Source organism: Neofelis nebulosa, chromosome 13 (assembly GCF_028018385.1).
Source record: "Neofelis nebulosa isolate mNeoNeb1 chromosome 13, mNeoNeb1.pri, whole genome shotgun sequence".
Taxonomy (NCBI): domain Eukaryota; kingdom Metazoa; phylum Chordata; class Mammalia; order Carnivora; family Felidae; genus Neofelis; species Neofelis nebulosa.
This window is the reverse complement of record NC_080794.1, coordinates 7678002-7692918: the sequence shown is the minus strand read 5'-3', so window position 1 is coordinate 7692918 and position 14917 is coordinate 7678002. Positions and strand designations below refer to the sequence as shown.

Here is a 14917-nt window from a genome sequence, read left to right as displayed (position 1 = left end):
AGTGCTGGGCGTGGGGGTGTCTATGTGTAAATGGGAGGGCGAGAATCGGGGTAACGGGCTGAAACAATTTAAGACGTTGACTGGAGTAAATTTTGTCGCACTTTCTCCCCTTAGTATTCTCATTCCCACGTGAAATAAAACCAGTTCCACAGTTCCATTTAAAACAGGACCGGCATCTAGGGAAGCCATACACAATGGAACAGCTAACTCACCTGGTCCTTGGAAATTTTCCCCACTGCAAAGTATTTGGACTTCAAATTGGAGAAGTAGAGGCCAGATACTGCTGAAGCAGGTGTCATCGCTAAAGATTCTGTTAACCTGATGCCTAGAGAGAGCAACGTGGGAAACACGGTCACTGCCTCAGTGCCCCGCACAAGCTATCAGCCATTCTTGCTGAACACGTGAATGGAAGGGAGCTCATGCCTTCCAGGGGGACACATGACACAGCATGAAAGATGTGGCAATTCCTGCCAAGTGGATGTACCCCCCCCCCCCAATCAATCTTCCAGGATCGACTACAGAGGCCTCTGTCTGCGCCTCCACCTGGGCTCCCAGACGAGGAGCCCCAACCCCGCGAGGAAAGCTCCATCTGAACCCCAGGCTCCTGGACAGCCACACGCTGAGAAGGAGCCCACGGCAGGACTCACAAGAGACGCTTCCTAGGAGCTGGGAACTCTGGGGGCACACCAGGGCTGTCCACGTCCTCTAAGCCATGCATCTCACGGACGGGGAACAGAGCGGCAGAGGGGAAAGAAATGCTCTGCCAGAGATCAGCAGATAGCTGATGGCAGGGAAGCACTCAAATCCATATGTTATGGCTCCGGGAGTCCACGCCATTCCTGCCAACCCACATGCAAATGCCTCCGTCCCTCACCTAAACCTATGTTCCTGTCACTTCATCGGCACTGATGGCATGCTTCTGACTACCGATTAATTCCACTGACTCTGTGAATTGTGTCAATAAAGAGTGAAAGCCGAGAGAGGAAAGAGCTGAGTGGCGGGTTGGGCCTGATGCAAGGCCAGTGTCCAGAGACACAGTCTGTGAGCGATGGGAGGAGGAGGAGGTGGTGCGGACTCTGGTACTAAAGGTCACGAAGGTCGCTACCGGAGATAACAACAGTGACAGCCCTGTGACAGGACACAGGGCAGGAGGGATGCGGGGGAGTACGACGAGCTACATTCTCATGTCCTCGGTGGAGAGAAAGCAACTGAAAGTGATCAACCTGAAGATGGGGGAGCGGGGCGCCTGGGTGGCTCAGTTGATTGAGTGTCTGACTTCGGCTCCGGTCATAATCTCGTAGTACATGGGTTTGAGCCCCGTGCCGGGCTCTGTGCTGACAGCCTGGAGCCTGCTGCGGATTCTGGGTCTCCTCTCTCTCTGTCCCTCCCCAACTTGTTCTGTCTCTCTCTGTCTTTCAAAAATAAATAAACATTAAAAAAATGTTTAAAGATTGTGGCATAATGATATGGACGTAAAACACTATGACACACAGCTAGAGGTGAGAAAGGATGGGGTTCTGTGTTTCCAGATTTGTGCGTCACGGGGGTAACCGCACACCCGTGTCCTTGGCGGGGAGGGACGGCGCTCGCCAGCTCCAGGCACGTACCCGTGCAGCGCTCCACGTCGGCCAGTTTCCACATGGTGAGCTTCTCGGTGTGGTCGGGCTGGCTGGGGTAGCCAGGAGCCGGGCGGATGCCCTCGTAGCGCAGCCTGCGCAGGTCGGCGGCGTCCAGCTGCTCGTGGCTGTGGTAGGCCCACAGCTCCCGGCGGACCCTCTCGTGGAGCTCCTCCGCAAAGGCCTGCAGCCAGGGAGAGACGTGCTTGGGCAGAGGCGGGGGACCCCCACGTCGGTGCCCCCCGGTGCCCCACAGGCCTTCAGGGGGGTCCGGGGCACCCCTCCACCCCCACGCCCCCACCCCCCCGCCACCAGGACGGAGCAGGCAAGAGCAGAAGGGCTGGGCTCTCCGCTCGCCTGTCGTTTCACTGGCTGCTCTGTGGCCGGCCTTGGCCTCAGCCTGGGCTCTGACGTATCATATTCAATGGTCCAAGGACTCCAGGCCCTTGAACTGAAACACTTCCCTGATGGTCTACAGCGGACAGGGGCCACGAGGAGAAGCCAGTTACTGCTTCCAGGTCCTCCACTGTCAGCCTCAGGGGAAGAGGAGGGGACCTCTGCTTGGCTCAGGTGACCCCACCACGCACAGGAAGATGGGGAAGCCACAGAGGATGCCAACATGACAGCGAGGGGCCCTGACACAGGAAGCGGTTTTGAATCTTTCAGGCTCCTCGGGAGAGACAAGAACCGCAGCAAAGAGGTCACAGGTCCGAGGACGGCTCCAAACGACGGCACGGAACCGGGGCTCCCCACCCCGCCCAGCGCTGTGGTGCTACCTCGGCCAGCCGGTCTCCCAGGGCCTTGACCATGATGCTGCTGTAGTCGTCACACTCCTGCTCATAGGCCCTGCTCAGCTCCTCCACCCCGAAGCAGGCAACGGCAAACAGGCCCAGGTAGTCGCGGACGCCCGAGTGCAGTGGCGCGATGAAGTCTGAGAGGCAGTAGTAGGGGTCTGCGCTGGCGGCGTCCTTCTCGGCCTGAGAAGCAACCAGTGGCCAGACGGGTGATTAGCACGGGACAGCAGTCTGGTCTTTGCAGATGGCCCTAAGCTTCAAACAGGGGTGTCTGTCTTGTTCACGGTTATACCCCCCAGCACTTAGAAGAGGGCAGGATGCAAAGTGAGTATTCGACAAATAGTTGTTGAATAAACAAATGAAATTAGATTTTGAAAAAGCGCAAGACAGGACATGACATACGGTCAAGAAACCACTGAATCTGCTCACTCACACATGGACCAAACATTTCCCGAGTGCCTCCAGGCACCGTGCTAGAAACTGGAACCTCAAGCATTCATATCAGAAAAAATTTCCCCACAAGTGTTTCCAATTCCAGATCAACACTAGACCCTGAAGCGGCATCCGAAAGGGACCCACCAAATGCACAAGCCTCTGCTTCACGTTGACAGACGCGGCTCGACAAGCTCCTGGCCACCAGCCAAGGGCCACGTACCGCCCACCGTGGCAGTGGCTCAGGAGACGGCCGAGGACGCGCCTGGGCCAGCCTGGAACCGAACTGAGCACTGAGCCGGACCGGCTTCTGAGAGTCTCGCCTCTCACCCCACTGACAAATCAGGTCTCAAACACATTTCACAATCCACAAATACTTACGGAGAAGGTAAACACCTGAAACTGCTATTTACTGAGTGCTCACTACACTCCTGGCTGGTGCTTTACAGGAATTCACTGATTTAAGGCTGTCAACAACCGTGTGAAGGAAATACGTGATGCCACCAGCTCCATTTCACAGCCAGGAAGCTGAGGCAGACAGAGCGTGACCGGTAGCCCAGGGTCAGACGGCGGCAGGTGCGGGGTCCGGCACCGCAGTGTATACCCCTGACTGCCGTAGGGCACAGGACCAGTCAGGGACTCGGTGGGCGGCACCAGAAGCTACAGGGCTCACTTGCTTGCTGGCCCTGGAAACAGGCACAGCTTCACCGACGCTGGGCAGGAAGTGGTTAAACGGTTGCCGGCCAGAAGGTGTTTGATAACAGCCTGTGGAAATGTCACCAAGCTCGGGGACGGGGACGGCTATGCGGGGAGAAGTGGCTCTCCAGCTGTACATTCTCTGCTAACAAAAGCCAGAGGGAGACACAAAGCTTCCCGGCCCCACAAGGGGAGACAGGTCACAGAGCCCCACAGCACTTAAGAAGAGACAGCCACCAGAGCCACTGAGACAGAAGACTCCCAGAGCAGCCAGAATCTTCCGGAGTGCTGGAAGAAAGAGCTATCGGAATGGGTACTAAATGCACATTGAGAAGTCATTACACTAAACGCCCTGACACAGCCTGCCTGGTTAGGACATGAATGGTTGGACGTAACAAGAGATCAGAGGACGCAGGACCTGAAGGATGAGAAACTGGGCAGAGGCCTTCGAGCCGAATCACACCCGAGAAAGCCAAGCGACCAGCTCCCTAGCGAGCAGGGGCGGGAACGTGGAGCCTGCTGCTTTGTGGCCTATGGTGTCGGCACCCCGTGCACACAGGAATGGTACAGCTGCCTTTGGTGATCCTATCGTGGCATCATTTCACGTCCCGAGTTTAAGAAGCCCTTCAGATGCGGTGACCATTAAAACACTATCATTATGAAACCCATCGCGGCGATGATTAAAAGCAGTAATACTGCTCTGCTTCTGAACGACCCGAAACGGTAGTGACACAGGGTAATTCACCGCAACCCTTTGTTAACGACCCTGGTGCATCCTGGTTCCAATTCTGGATGGGGACAACTGTATTTTGTAGCAGCTACGGGACACACACAGGACGTCTGTACTGTCACAGGGTGAGCATGAGAGGCGGCCGTGCCGAGGGAAGCCAGTGCGCACAGGCCGGGTTCACGCTCTGGATGCTAAGCACTTAGTTCCATCCCATCGGCCTCCATTCCTGCCCCTGCAGGATGGAGATGTGGACTGCCCGCAGCAAGGCCGTGTGGATGTGAAACACGATGGTCCATCCAGCACGCATGCCTGCAAACCCAGGTTTTGGAACAAGATGTGCGTCTGTGTGTGACGACCAAGGCAACGGCGGCATTCCTCACCCATGAGTCCCGCCGGTGCCCGAGGGGCCAGCCTCTCCACCCACACTGGCTGCTGCTCTCCATCGTCCCCACAAACGCCTTGGTCTCGGGCCTGTGCATGGTCATTTGGGGGGGAGCTGGGGCAGCCCTGTCATTTGCACAAAGCTCAGACTTATTTAATTCTTATTTACGCTTTTTCAGTGCTTCCACCAAAGCAGCAGCAGCCGGGTGGTCAGTGCGGCTCCGTACCTGCTGCCTGAGCCCGTGGAAGGTGGCGATGGGCTCTGCAGCCTGGGGCTCCGCACCCTCCGCGTACAGGTGGATGTCGTCTCCCACGCTCTGCGCTGGCCAGAACCCAACCACGCCCCTGGCTCGGAGCTTCTTTTGACCAATCAGCGCCGTCAGCATGGTTTGGGCATCATCATAGACTTTTCTGGCCTCTTCACCTATTAGGAAAACACCGTTAAGAATTCACCTAAAAGAGCCAATGATCGTCAGCGAAAACCACTTCTTTCTCAAGCCACCACCCCTCCTGAGCCATCGTCTCTGGTCACCCTCCTTTCCCCTCAAATACTGCACTGGTGTCTGTGAGCAGCACGACTTAAGGGGAGCGGCTGGGGGCTGGTGGCTCCTGCTGACCACATGCCCCGTCCGTCTCCCCAGCACAAACCACTGACATGCCTCCAGGCGGCAAGAGGCAGAGAGCCTAACGTGTGGCTCCCAGCACAGTCGCCAGACAGGGCAGGCCAGACCCTTCCTCGCCGACCTTGCTCGTGTGCCCACCACCCCACCGACCTCCCAGGGGCCTCTGGGGATGTGGGACAGGTTGCAGACGCAAGTGTGGCCCAGGCCCTCTTAAGTGGCTTCAGCACCGCACACAGGTGGCCCCAGCTCAGGGGCCTCCCACAGTTGTCCCCCGTACAGTGAGGACTGCCCTGACCCCACACTTCCAGCAGGCCACCTGCCACCTTGCTCTCATCTGGCTCTTTCCTGATCTTTTGACTGGCTTGGCACCGTGAACCCAGGCCTTTGGGGGCAGGTTCTAGGGGTGGGGCTACAACTCCACTCACCCCCACTTCTCTTGCTGATCGCCCCAAATCCCCTCCCCTGACCAGTGCTCCAGGAGCAAGGGACTCCTGGCATTTCCCCAAATGGGCACCTGTGACTGTGCCTTTCCGTGCTGTCTCCTCTGCCTGGGACGTCCTCTTCTCCGGTGCTGTCTCACAACCCCAGTCCCAGCCTCAGTAACTCCCATGTGCTCTTCCAAAAGCAGTTCAAACACCACCACCACCACCCCCCTCCGGAAGACTCCCCTGACCTCCCAGTCTGAGGTCTGTCTCATCTTGGGTCCACAGAAGCCCTGGGCTCAGCCCCACGGCAGGAGCTCGGCATGCCACATGGGAACCGCCCATCGCTGTCGGCTATGCCAGCTACTGGCCACATCCCCGAAGGCAGGGGTGTGTTTATTCCCGGTGCCCAACAAAGAGCCTGGCTTATTAAAGAAGAGATAAATGAAATGCCAACTACAGTCCATAAAGACCCATCTAGCAGCTTCAAGCCACCGAAGAGGTAAACAACACCCCACACGTTAGACCACAACGAGAAACCATCTCCCACAGCATCTGAACTCTCGGCTCTCCACCTGTTCTCCCCTTCAAAGCCCCAACACTGTGTCTCGAGTATCCGTGCAGAAAGGAAGGTCTGCTGAACGAACCTACAGTTTTGTCCTTAAATATCTTGGGAAAGTTCCGATTCGGGTACTTGCCACGGAGCTGCCAGACATCAAAGAAAGGCTTCCAGTCGATGTAGGCCACCAGCTTCCACAGATCGTAGTCTTCAAAGACCCGAGTCCCAAGAAACGTGGGCTTCACTGTAAAAGTGAAGTAGTCATGTCACACGGATGCCGCAGCCTGGGGATAAGCGCCTAACGCGCACGGCAGGGGTCTGTGCCATGTCTCCCGGGCCAGCTCTGTACTGTTCCGGGGGCCCCACACTCTCTCTCCCCGCAGTCACCCACAGGAGCTGCTTTACAAGGAGGGGAACTGTAAATTTTGCAGTAAATCTTAAATAAAACTACCCTTCCCAGACAGCTGTCTACACCGGCCCTTAAAAATTCTTCCCTCTGCCCTTTGGTCAAAGAGAAAAGACTTGGGTTTCTCTTCACTTGTACAGACGGAGACAATACTAAAGTAAATGCCACTTAGAGAGACACATAAGGTAAACCACTTACCAGAAGTGTGAAAACAAGAATCAGCAATCTCTACTTCCCACTGACACATGTGTATATGGGCAAAGTATAAGGACATGCACAGAAACAAGGCATCAAATTCGGGATTGTGCAGGGGAGGGAGGGGCACACAAGCAGCTTCAACCACTTATGTACTGGTTTTTTTTAATGTTCATTTTTGAGAAATAGAGAGAGTGCACGAGCAGGGGAGAGGCAGAGAGAGAGGGAGACAGAGGATCCGAAGCAGGCTCCGCACGGTCAGTGCAGAGCCCCACGTGGGGCTCGAACCCATGAACCGTGAGACCATGACCTGAGCTGAAATAAGAGTTGACGCTTAACCAACTGAGCCGCCCAGGCGCCCCGGCATTGCTTTGTTTTTAAAATGGGCACCAGGTTATTTCTGAGGTGGCTGGCGGTATTCGTGGACGTTCGACATATTGTGCTTCACACCCCGTGCGTGTAAAACAGGACCCGAGTTAAATAATGATGAGGATCCTGAGAAACTTAACAGAAACCCCTGGGGGAGGGGAAGGAAAAAAAAAAAAAAAAAAAGAGGTTAGAGTGGGAGAGAGCCAAAGCATAAGAGACTCTTAAAAACTGAGAACAAACCGAGGGTTGATGGGGGGTGGGAGGGAGGGGAGGGTGGGTGATGGGTATTGAGGAGGGCACCTTTTGGGATGAGCACTGGGTGTTGTATGGAAACCAATCTGACAATAAACTTCATATATTGAAAAAAAAAATAATAATGATGAGGAATGAAGAAGAGCAGCACGCCAGCACCCTGCCTGCAGCGGGGTCAGCGGGGTCGGGCCGGAGTCGGAAGTGATGCCCACACACGAGCTTCCTGGCCCTCAGTTTCCTGGTCTGTAAATAGGGTCAGAGAACTTACACCATCCTGCCCATCTCAGGTGCTTGGGACCGAAGTCCCAAGAGCACTTTTGTCTCGTCAGATGGTAAGAGGCGGATGTGAGGCAGCAGTACAGGAAAAGAGCGAGCTGCTGCTTAGTCTTGCCTGGAAATCGCTATCTTTTCACACATGTTCGCAGTAGCTCTTTGTCATTTGTTCCTGGTCGTGTTTTTACTATTGAGAATAATCACTTCTTCATCATATTCCAGTATGTTGCTTCGTTTGACAGACAAAAGAAACTACAAATTTCCTCCTGATGAATGTCTCCTCTTGCCTAGAAAGGCAGGGAGAAATGCCCTGTCACAGTCACTGAGGGATGTCAGTCTTGAATTTTACCGCCAACGACCTTAAGAGAACCCCTCTGTCTCCCTTTCCTGACTTCCTGCAACTAGTCTAAGACTGGGGTGTCCTCAAAAACATTTCTGAGGGCTGTACGTCAGCGCCTCAATCTTCTCAAGCAGCAGGTCCAGAGCCTCGCAGAGGTCCCGCACTGGGGACAAGTGGCCGTTCGACTGCTGCCTGGCACCGTGGGCCTTCAGAGGAATGTCCCCACTGAACTGTGTCTGGATGTTTGACTTGGTTAAAATGGACTTCCCTTATGAGACTTTTCCAATTTCCCAGTGAAAGGTAAAGAGAAAATAATAGACTATATAGTTATTTACATTTTTCGAAGGTTTATCTTTTCTTATCCTTACAACCTTTCACAGGGTGACTCCTTCTTACCCATCAGAAGAGGTCGAACATGGATGCAGGATGCTCAAGGTCAGTGATTTGCAGCCGGGAGGCAAACTGGGGTGAGAATCAGGCCTCCCGACTCCTGACGTGGCATTCCTCCTACTAAACCACAGCGGGCTCAGCAGGACTGAAATCAGAACTGAGCTCACCTACGTTTCCAATTTAATGCTCTCAAGTCAGCCAAGGAGACGCAGAACACAGATGTTGTGAGCAAGAAGAGCGGATCTGAGGTATTACCTTGGAGATACAGATTCAATGAATACAACCCCTGCTCACCCTGCCTGGGCTGTGCGTGTGTATCTCATGCCTCTCTGAGCGTGTCAAACATCCTCCATATTTTACTCCCTCGTGAACACCTCTATCAGGCAAGAGAGCTGGCTAGAAATAAGGGGGAAAAAAACAAATAAAAGAAACAAAAAGAGGGAAGCATTCAGAGAGACAATGGGAGAGAGCGAACAAGAAACAGGAGCTCCAGCTTTGCCGCAATGTTCTAAAGGTCTGTTCAGTGTGAGGGCATCTTCAATCTCAGAACTACACATCGGCCCTGGGGCCTGGCCTGTGACCCAGGCCACTCAGTGACTATACCACCCAGAACCTGCGTCAGGCTTGGGGGGGTGGGGGGTGGAAATTGAGCACAGCACAGAGGAGGGAGTGTGGGTGAGAAGGGGCAGACCAGGGATAGAATCCAATAACCTTTTGGGCTCTTACCCGAAATTCGGGGTTTTCACATTTACGTGGGGATAACAGCACATTCACTACGGGGTTGTGTCAAGCACTCAGACACTCCAAGCAGTCTCAGGACATAGTTTGGTCCTCCATAAATGGTACCTGTTTCCTTTCATTTTCAATCATCAATGTCCTTTATCACCATTATTAGACACGATAAAGCATCTCCAGCTGCCTGATTCCCAGCCAGCTAAATGCAAACGTCTCTCCAGTCACATTATCACCCACAGCCTTTCTCCAACTGACAGTCAAACAGACCTGGAGGAGCCTCCGACAGCCAGTCCATATGGAAACCGTTTTTTCTAGCCTGACTTAAGGTTAAGTATCTTCTCTCCTATGAAAAAAGAGAAGTTATTTAGTCAGAGACTCTTAGTTTTTCAGCTGCTACTATGAAAGTATGTCTGAAAAGCTAGTACATGTTTTATTTAAAAAAGGAAAAGGAAAAAAAAACCCCACAAATGCTTTCATTAATGAAAATTCATATCCTGAAAAGTTCTTCCTTTTCCACCCAATGTGAGGGTTTCACATTAGCACCAGAACAATGGAGAGTAAAGATTCAATAAATATCCATTAAATATTGATAGGTGGATGCAAAGCTGACCTGTGCCCTTCTCAGAGCGGTGTCCTGCCGGTGCTTCTAGAATACCTGAGGCCAGGCTTATCTGGCCTGCCGTTGACCGCCCCCTGGACCAGAGGGCAAAACTAAGAAATTTTCAACCGTGAGCAAACCTAAGAGGCGGAACGCCAGCCACAGTATCTTGGGCTGGTCACCATCTCACAAACACCTCTTTTCTTCCTGCTGTTTGTTGTCTCATTTCGCTTGCCTCGCCACCCCCCAAATGCACCCCTCTACGCACAAGGCCCAACAGGCAGATGAACCAGGAAGAAATATTCCAGTGACTTCTAAAGAGTGATTATGCCTCCTTTCCAAGGAACCCCTGAAGCTTATCTAGAGAAGGGCAGTTGTTGAGACACTGCTCTGCACAGTCCGTGCTGGGCAGTCAGGGAGAGAGGCGGACAACGGTCCCCTCTAATGTCATTTTCTTCCATTATTTCAAGAACAAGGATCCGTGGGAGTCACTTTCTATACGCTGCTTCAGTTCCCGTTCTCCCGCTGCATAGGTTTTATTCATTCTCATAGCTCTGCTGTCTAGCACAGCACCTAACACCTACTGTGTACCCAATAAATGTTTGGTGGAATAAATGAAATTAATTTTAGTATAACCCCAAGTTATCAGGAACTTAGACACCAGAGAATTCTGATCTGAACATGAAAACAAGGCTTCTCTAAAATGATGCTAAACCTGTTGCCCTCCTTTAAACAATGAAGTCACATTTTTAAAAAAAATGCAGGATTGGTTTAATACCCAAACTAGCAGGTATTTGTCACTTACCCTGAGAGACTCGTAATGGTCCTGTCTGATCTCTTCATATTCTTCTAAGATCTCCTCAAAATATTCATCCTTGAGATTCTCATCTAATAGCTGAGAGCACTGAAAACGCAAGATCAAAGTTCAAGAACCACAGAGGAGCAAAAGGAGATAAATAAAATATGGACAACACTGGTCGGTGCTGGCGACACCTCCTTCAGGAAGCTTCCCTTGTCAACGTCATCCCCTCTCCCTTCACCAGCTTCATGAACTCCTGCCGGGGTGTGCAGTTAAGAGCTGCCTCGGTGGACCCAGGATGTCCAAATCTCACACATTCGAAAGAAAGCCCTTCATGGTTCCTGAGAGATAAGCTCTAAGCCCTTGAAATGTCCTGCCTGATGAGACACTTTGCCTACATGGAGCCCTGGGCCACCCTGGATGGTCTATGCTAACTAACAACGTGACTAGGGACGAAGGGGGCCCCCTTGTTCATGTTGTATCCGTCTGACCTCTGGAGTAACTAAGGCTCTGGTTACTAAGGTCAGTCAGGTCATTAAAGCACTCCTACGTGACTGACTCCCAACAGAAGCCCTGGACACTAAGGCTCAAGAGAGCCTCCCTGGTTGGCAATGCCCCCCGTACACTCATCACTGGTGGAAGAATTAAGCACTGGCCACGTGACTCCGCTAGGAGAGGACACCAGGAAGCTGGTGCCTGGTCCTGCTTGGATTCCACCCTTTACATCCTTTGCTGACTCGTGGCCATCCGCCATGATCATAACAGTGTTTCTGAGTTCCGTGAGTCCTTCTGGCAAATCACTGAAGGGGAGCGTGGTCTTGGGGACCGACACAGCACACTAGCTAGGCGCCTCTCTTCAGTGTTTCAAAGATACCCGGTTCACGTCTTCATCACTGCATTTACCTCAGGCTTTTAGTACCTGTCTATGTACCTCCTTGCCTCACTAGAGGACAAACCCCTTGAGGGCAGGGCTGCGCCTTAACCACTCCGTGTCCCTGGTTTCTAGTTCTGTGCCTGGCATGTGCAGGGCGCCTCCTCACTAAACTCTTGCTGAAGGAATGAGGCTAATCTTCACAGTCAACTATGACTGGCTAAGAAAAGAACAGAAACCCGTCATCTGACAAATACGAGGCTACTCGGTAAACTGTAAAGCTAGGACCTGCGAAATATTATTTGTGACCAGCATTATCAAGTTGGTGGAAGTAGAGCCAAAACCAAAGCTCAAAAACAAGAAATGGCTGCTTCTGATCACGATCACTTCACGACGAGGCACCGCCCCACCCCTGCGCCTCCAGCTGGATTCCGCCCCACCCCCCCCCCCCCCCCACACACACACACACACGAGGGCAGGGAAGCCGAGAACCATGACGTGAAACTGAGCAGGCAGGCCGGACGATGGCTCAAGGGCCCACCGGCTTTAAGTGTCTATGATTCTGTGTGACTTTGCTAAGCATCTCTCTGGCAATCCGATCCCCGAAGAGTTAGTACAAAGCCAGACCACTTTCTTAAGGAACCTAATCAGAAAAGACCCTTGCGGTGAGCCTAAAAACAGGCTCCTGAATGGTGTTCACACCACAGGGTACCTCCCAGCCTTACATTAACCTCGGCTCAATGGAGTCCCCATTTAGGAAAACCAGCAGAGCTCAATGAAAACAGCAAAGGGATGCCTACTCCACAGCTCCCCAAAGTACATGCAACCAGTGTCTTAAAATATTGTTTAAAATATTGCGTTCAGGGGCGCCTGGGTGGCGCAGTCGGTTGAGCGTCCGACTTCAGCCAGGTCACGATCTCGCGGTCCGTGAGTTCGAGCCCCGCGTCAGGCTCTGGGCTGATGGCTCGGAGCCTGGAGCCTGTTTCCGATTCTGTGTCTCCCTCTCTCTCTGCCCCTCCCCCGTTCATGCTCTGTCTCTCTCTGTCCCAAAAATAAATAAAAAACGTTTAAAAAAAATAAATAAATAAAATAAAATAAAATATTGCGTTCTGCTAGGTTTTAGACTCTGAGAAGGCAAAAGCCTGCTTTTCTAAACATCCAAAGAACTTAACCATATGCTGCCACAGCGACTATTGGGAAGACGGAACACACCCTGGGGGGCCCCCTGTTCCCAGAGCCAAAGTGACAAGCCAGTCCCTCCATGCCCAGTCTGACTTGCTTGATGGAAACAAGTCCGTGGTCAATTATACAGGCTAATCTTCGTGATCTTTCCATCATAAAACCACAGCCCAGTCACACGTCTTCATGCCAACCATTTGGACACAGCACAGCTTCTCTCTTCCTCCTTTTATTCTTTGTTCTTGGTGACAATAGCAGTGAATGAGAGGGAATAAGTTGAAAATATATTTTATAATTTAGAAAGAACTAAATACTGGCACCTCGTTTATTTAAAAAGAAAGAAGGGGCACCTGGGTGGTTCAATCGGTTGAGCGTCTGACTTTGGCTCAGGTCATGATTTCACAGTGTGTGGGTTCAAGCCCCACATCGGGTTCACTGCGGCACAGCCCCCTTCGGATCCTCGGCCCCCCTCTCTCTGCCCCTCCCCTGCTTGCACTCTCTCAAAAATAAATTAAAGAAAAAAAAAAAAAGAAGAAAGGAAAGAAAGCAGGGGCATCCCGAGGTCTAAAGCTCCAACTAACCAGGTCGTTGCCATGTTTGGGAATCTTTCAAACACCTGCACCAGTGACCCAGAGCACAGGCCACTGGCATGCGTCTTGCAGCCGAGCCCGAAGAAATGGAACCAAAAATCGTCCTAAACAAACTGTACCACTGATCCTGAAAAGCGTCACTAGCAACAACCCAAACAACTTACTGTTGGACTTATGTCTGAGTAATTTCAGAAGGCGGCCACTTCTCTGGACCCAAGAAGCACTAACCACTGCTGGCGGTCCAGCTGGACGGACCCATAAGGAGCACCAGTGCCCGTGATCATCATCTGGCTCTCAGCTCGGCCCTTATTGCTTAGCTCTTCTAGACAGCGAAGGAGGGAACTCAAAATGGAATCCAGAGGCTGGTTTCTCCCAGCCAAAGTCCTCCCCTGATGCAATGCTAGCACCATGTACTTGAAGAGGGCCAAGGGCCTGGTCTCCATATGAGAAACATTCAGTCATTCATTAGCATTTGAAAATAGCAACAAGCCTTAAAAAGAGGTCCACTGGTTAGTCAACTATGAACTCCATACGAGCTCCTTATGAAGCACAATTCAAATATAAAATACAAAAACTGTCCTGAAACTAACTTGGAGACACCAACTTTATTTACACATTAGTTTACGTCAAGAGTGAATAAAAATGTGACTTTATGATTCCAGTCTGATTTAACCGTATCTTTTTTTTTTTCTTTTTTGAGAGAGAGAAAGTGCAAGCAGAGGAGGGGCAGGGGGAAGGAGGGGAGAGAGAAAGCAAGAGAGTGAGAGAGAATATATCTTATTCCAGGCCCAGCTCAGAGCCCAACATGGGGCTGAATCCCACGACCCTGAGATCATGACCTGAGCCGAAATCAAGAGTTGGATGCTCCAGAACAGATGAACATAAGGGAAGGGAAGAAAAATATTATAAAAACAGGGAGAGGGACAAAACATAAGAGACTCTTAAATATGGAGAACAAACAGAGGGTTACTGGAGGGGTTGTGGGAGGGGATGGGCTAATTGGGTAAGGGGCATTAAGGAATCTAATCCTGAAATCATTGTTGCACTATATGCTAACTAGTTTGGATGTAAATTCAAAACAGAAAAAAAAAGAAAAAGAAAAACTCTTCCTACAAAAGAAGCATACAGTATTAAAAGTACATAGTCATGTATACAGAGTGTTTATAAATATTCATAAGGAGGTCAGCAAGATTTGACAGTTCACAGAGGAGGATGCATGAATATTAAATTATTCACGCTAATTATTAAATAATTAAAGTTTATAACAATTTAAAAATAGAAACTAAACAACAATAATTTTCTTAAAAAAAAAAAAAAGGCTGGATGCTCAACTGACTCAGCCACGTGGGAGCCAATGATTGTATCCTTTTTAATAAGAATCACTGAACATTAATGGGAGCATATTTCGTGCAGCAGACAGTAAGACCACCGGCCTTCACGCCCTACCCTACCGCTTGATGGATGTGTGGCCTCAAGAGAGGTGCTAACCTCTCTGTGCCTGTTTCCTCTACTCTAAACATGGATAATGAGAGTATCTGCTTCATGGAGATTAAATTAAAAATCCATGTAAAGCACTCACCACAGTGTCTGGCACACTATCAATTTTTAATAAAGTTAGCAATTATTGTACAACCTCCATATAAATAAATTCATAGATCTGGAAGGAT

General features: G+C 51.2%; 1 protein-coding gene across 3 annotated transcripts in view; it reads right to left on the bottom strand.

Annotated features, from left to right (window-relative positions):
* The window catches only part of MTR (5-methyltetrahydrofolate-homocysteine methyltransferase), a 133149-nt gene that overhangs the window by 30395 nt on the left and 87837 nt on the right, over nt 1-14917 (bottom strand). For all 3 annotated transcript variants that reach the window (XM_058696257.1, XM_058696258.1, XM_058696259.1), the window contains exons 26-32: nt 10617-10715; nt 9481-9556; nt 6342-6497; nt 4877-5073; nt 2393-2593; nt 1608-1800; nt 213-325 (exon numbers count right to left, since the gene is read on the bottom strand). In XM_058696257.1, the coding sequence (XP_058552240.1) occupies nt 213-325; nt 1608-1800; nt 2393-2593; nt 4877-5073; nt 6342-6497; nt 9481-9556; nt 10617-10715 (1035 nt within the window). The remainder of the gene's footprint in view (nt 1-212; nt 326-1607; nt 1801-2392; nt 2594-4876; nt 5074-6341; nt 6498-9480; nt 9557-10616; nt 10716-14917) is intronic.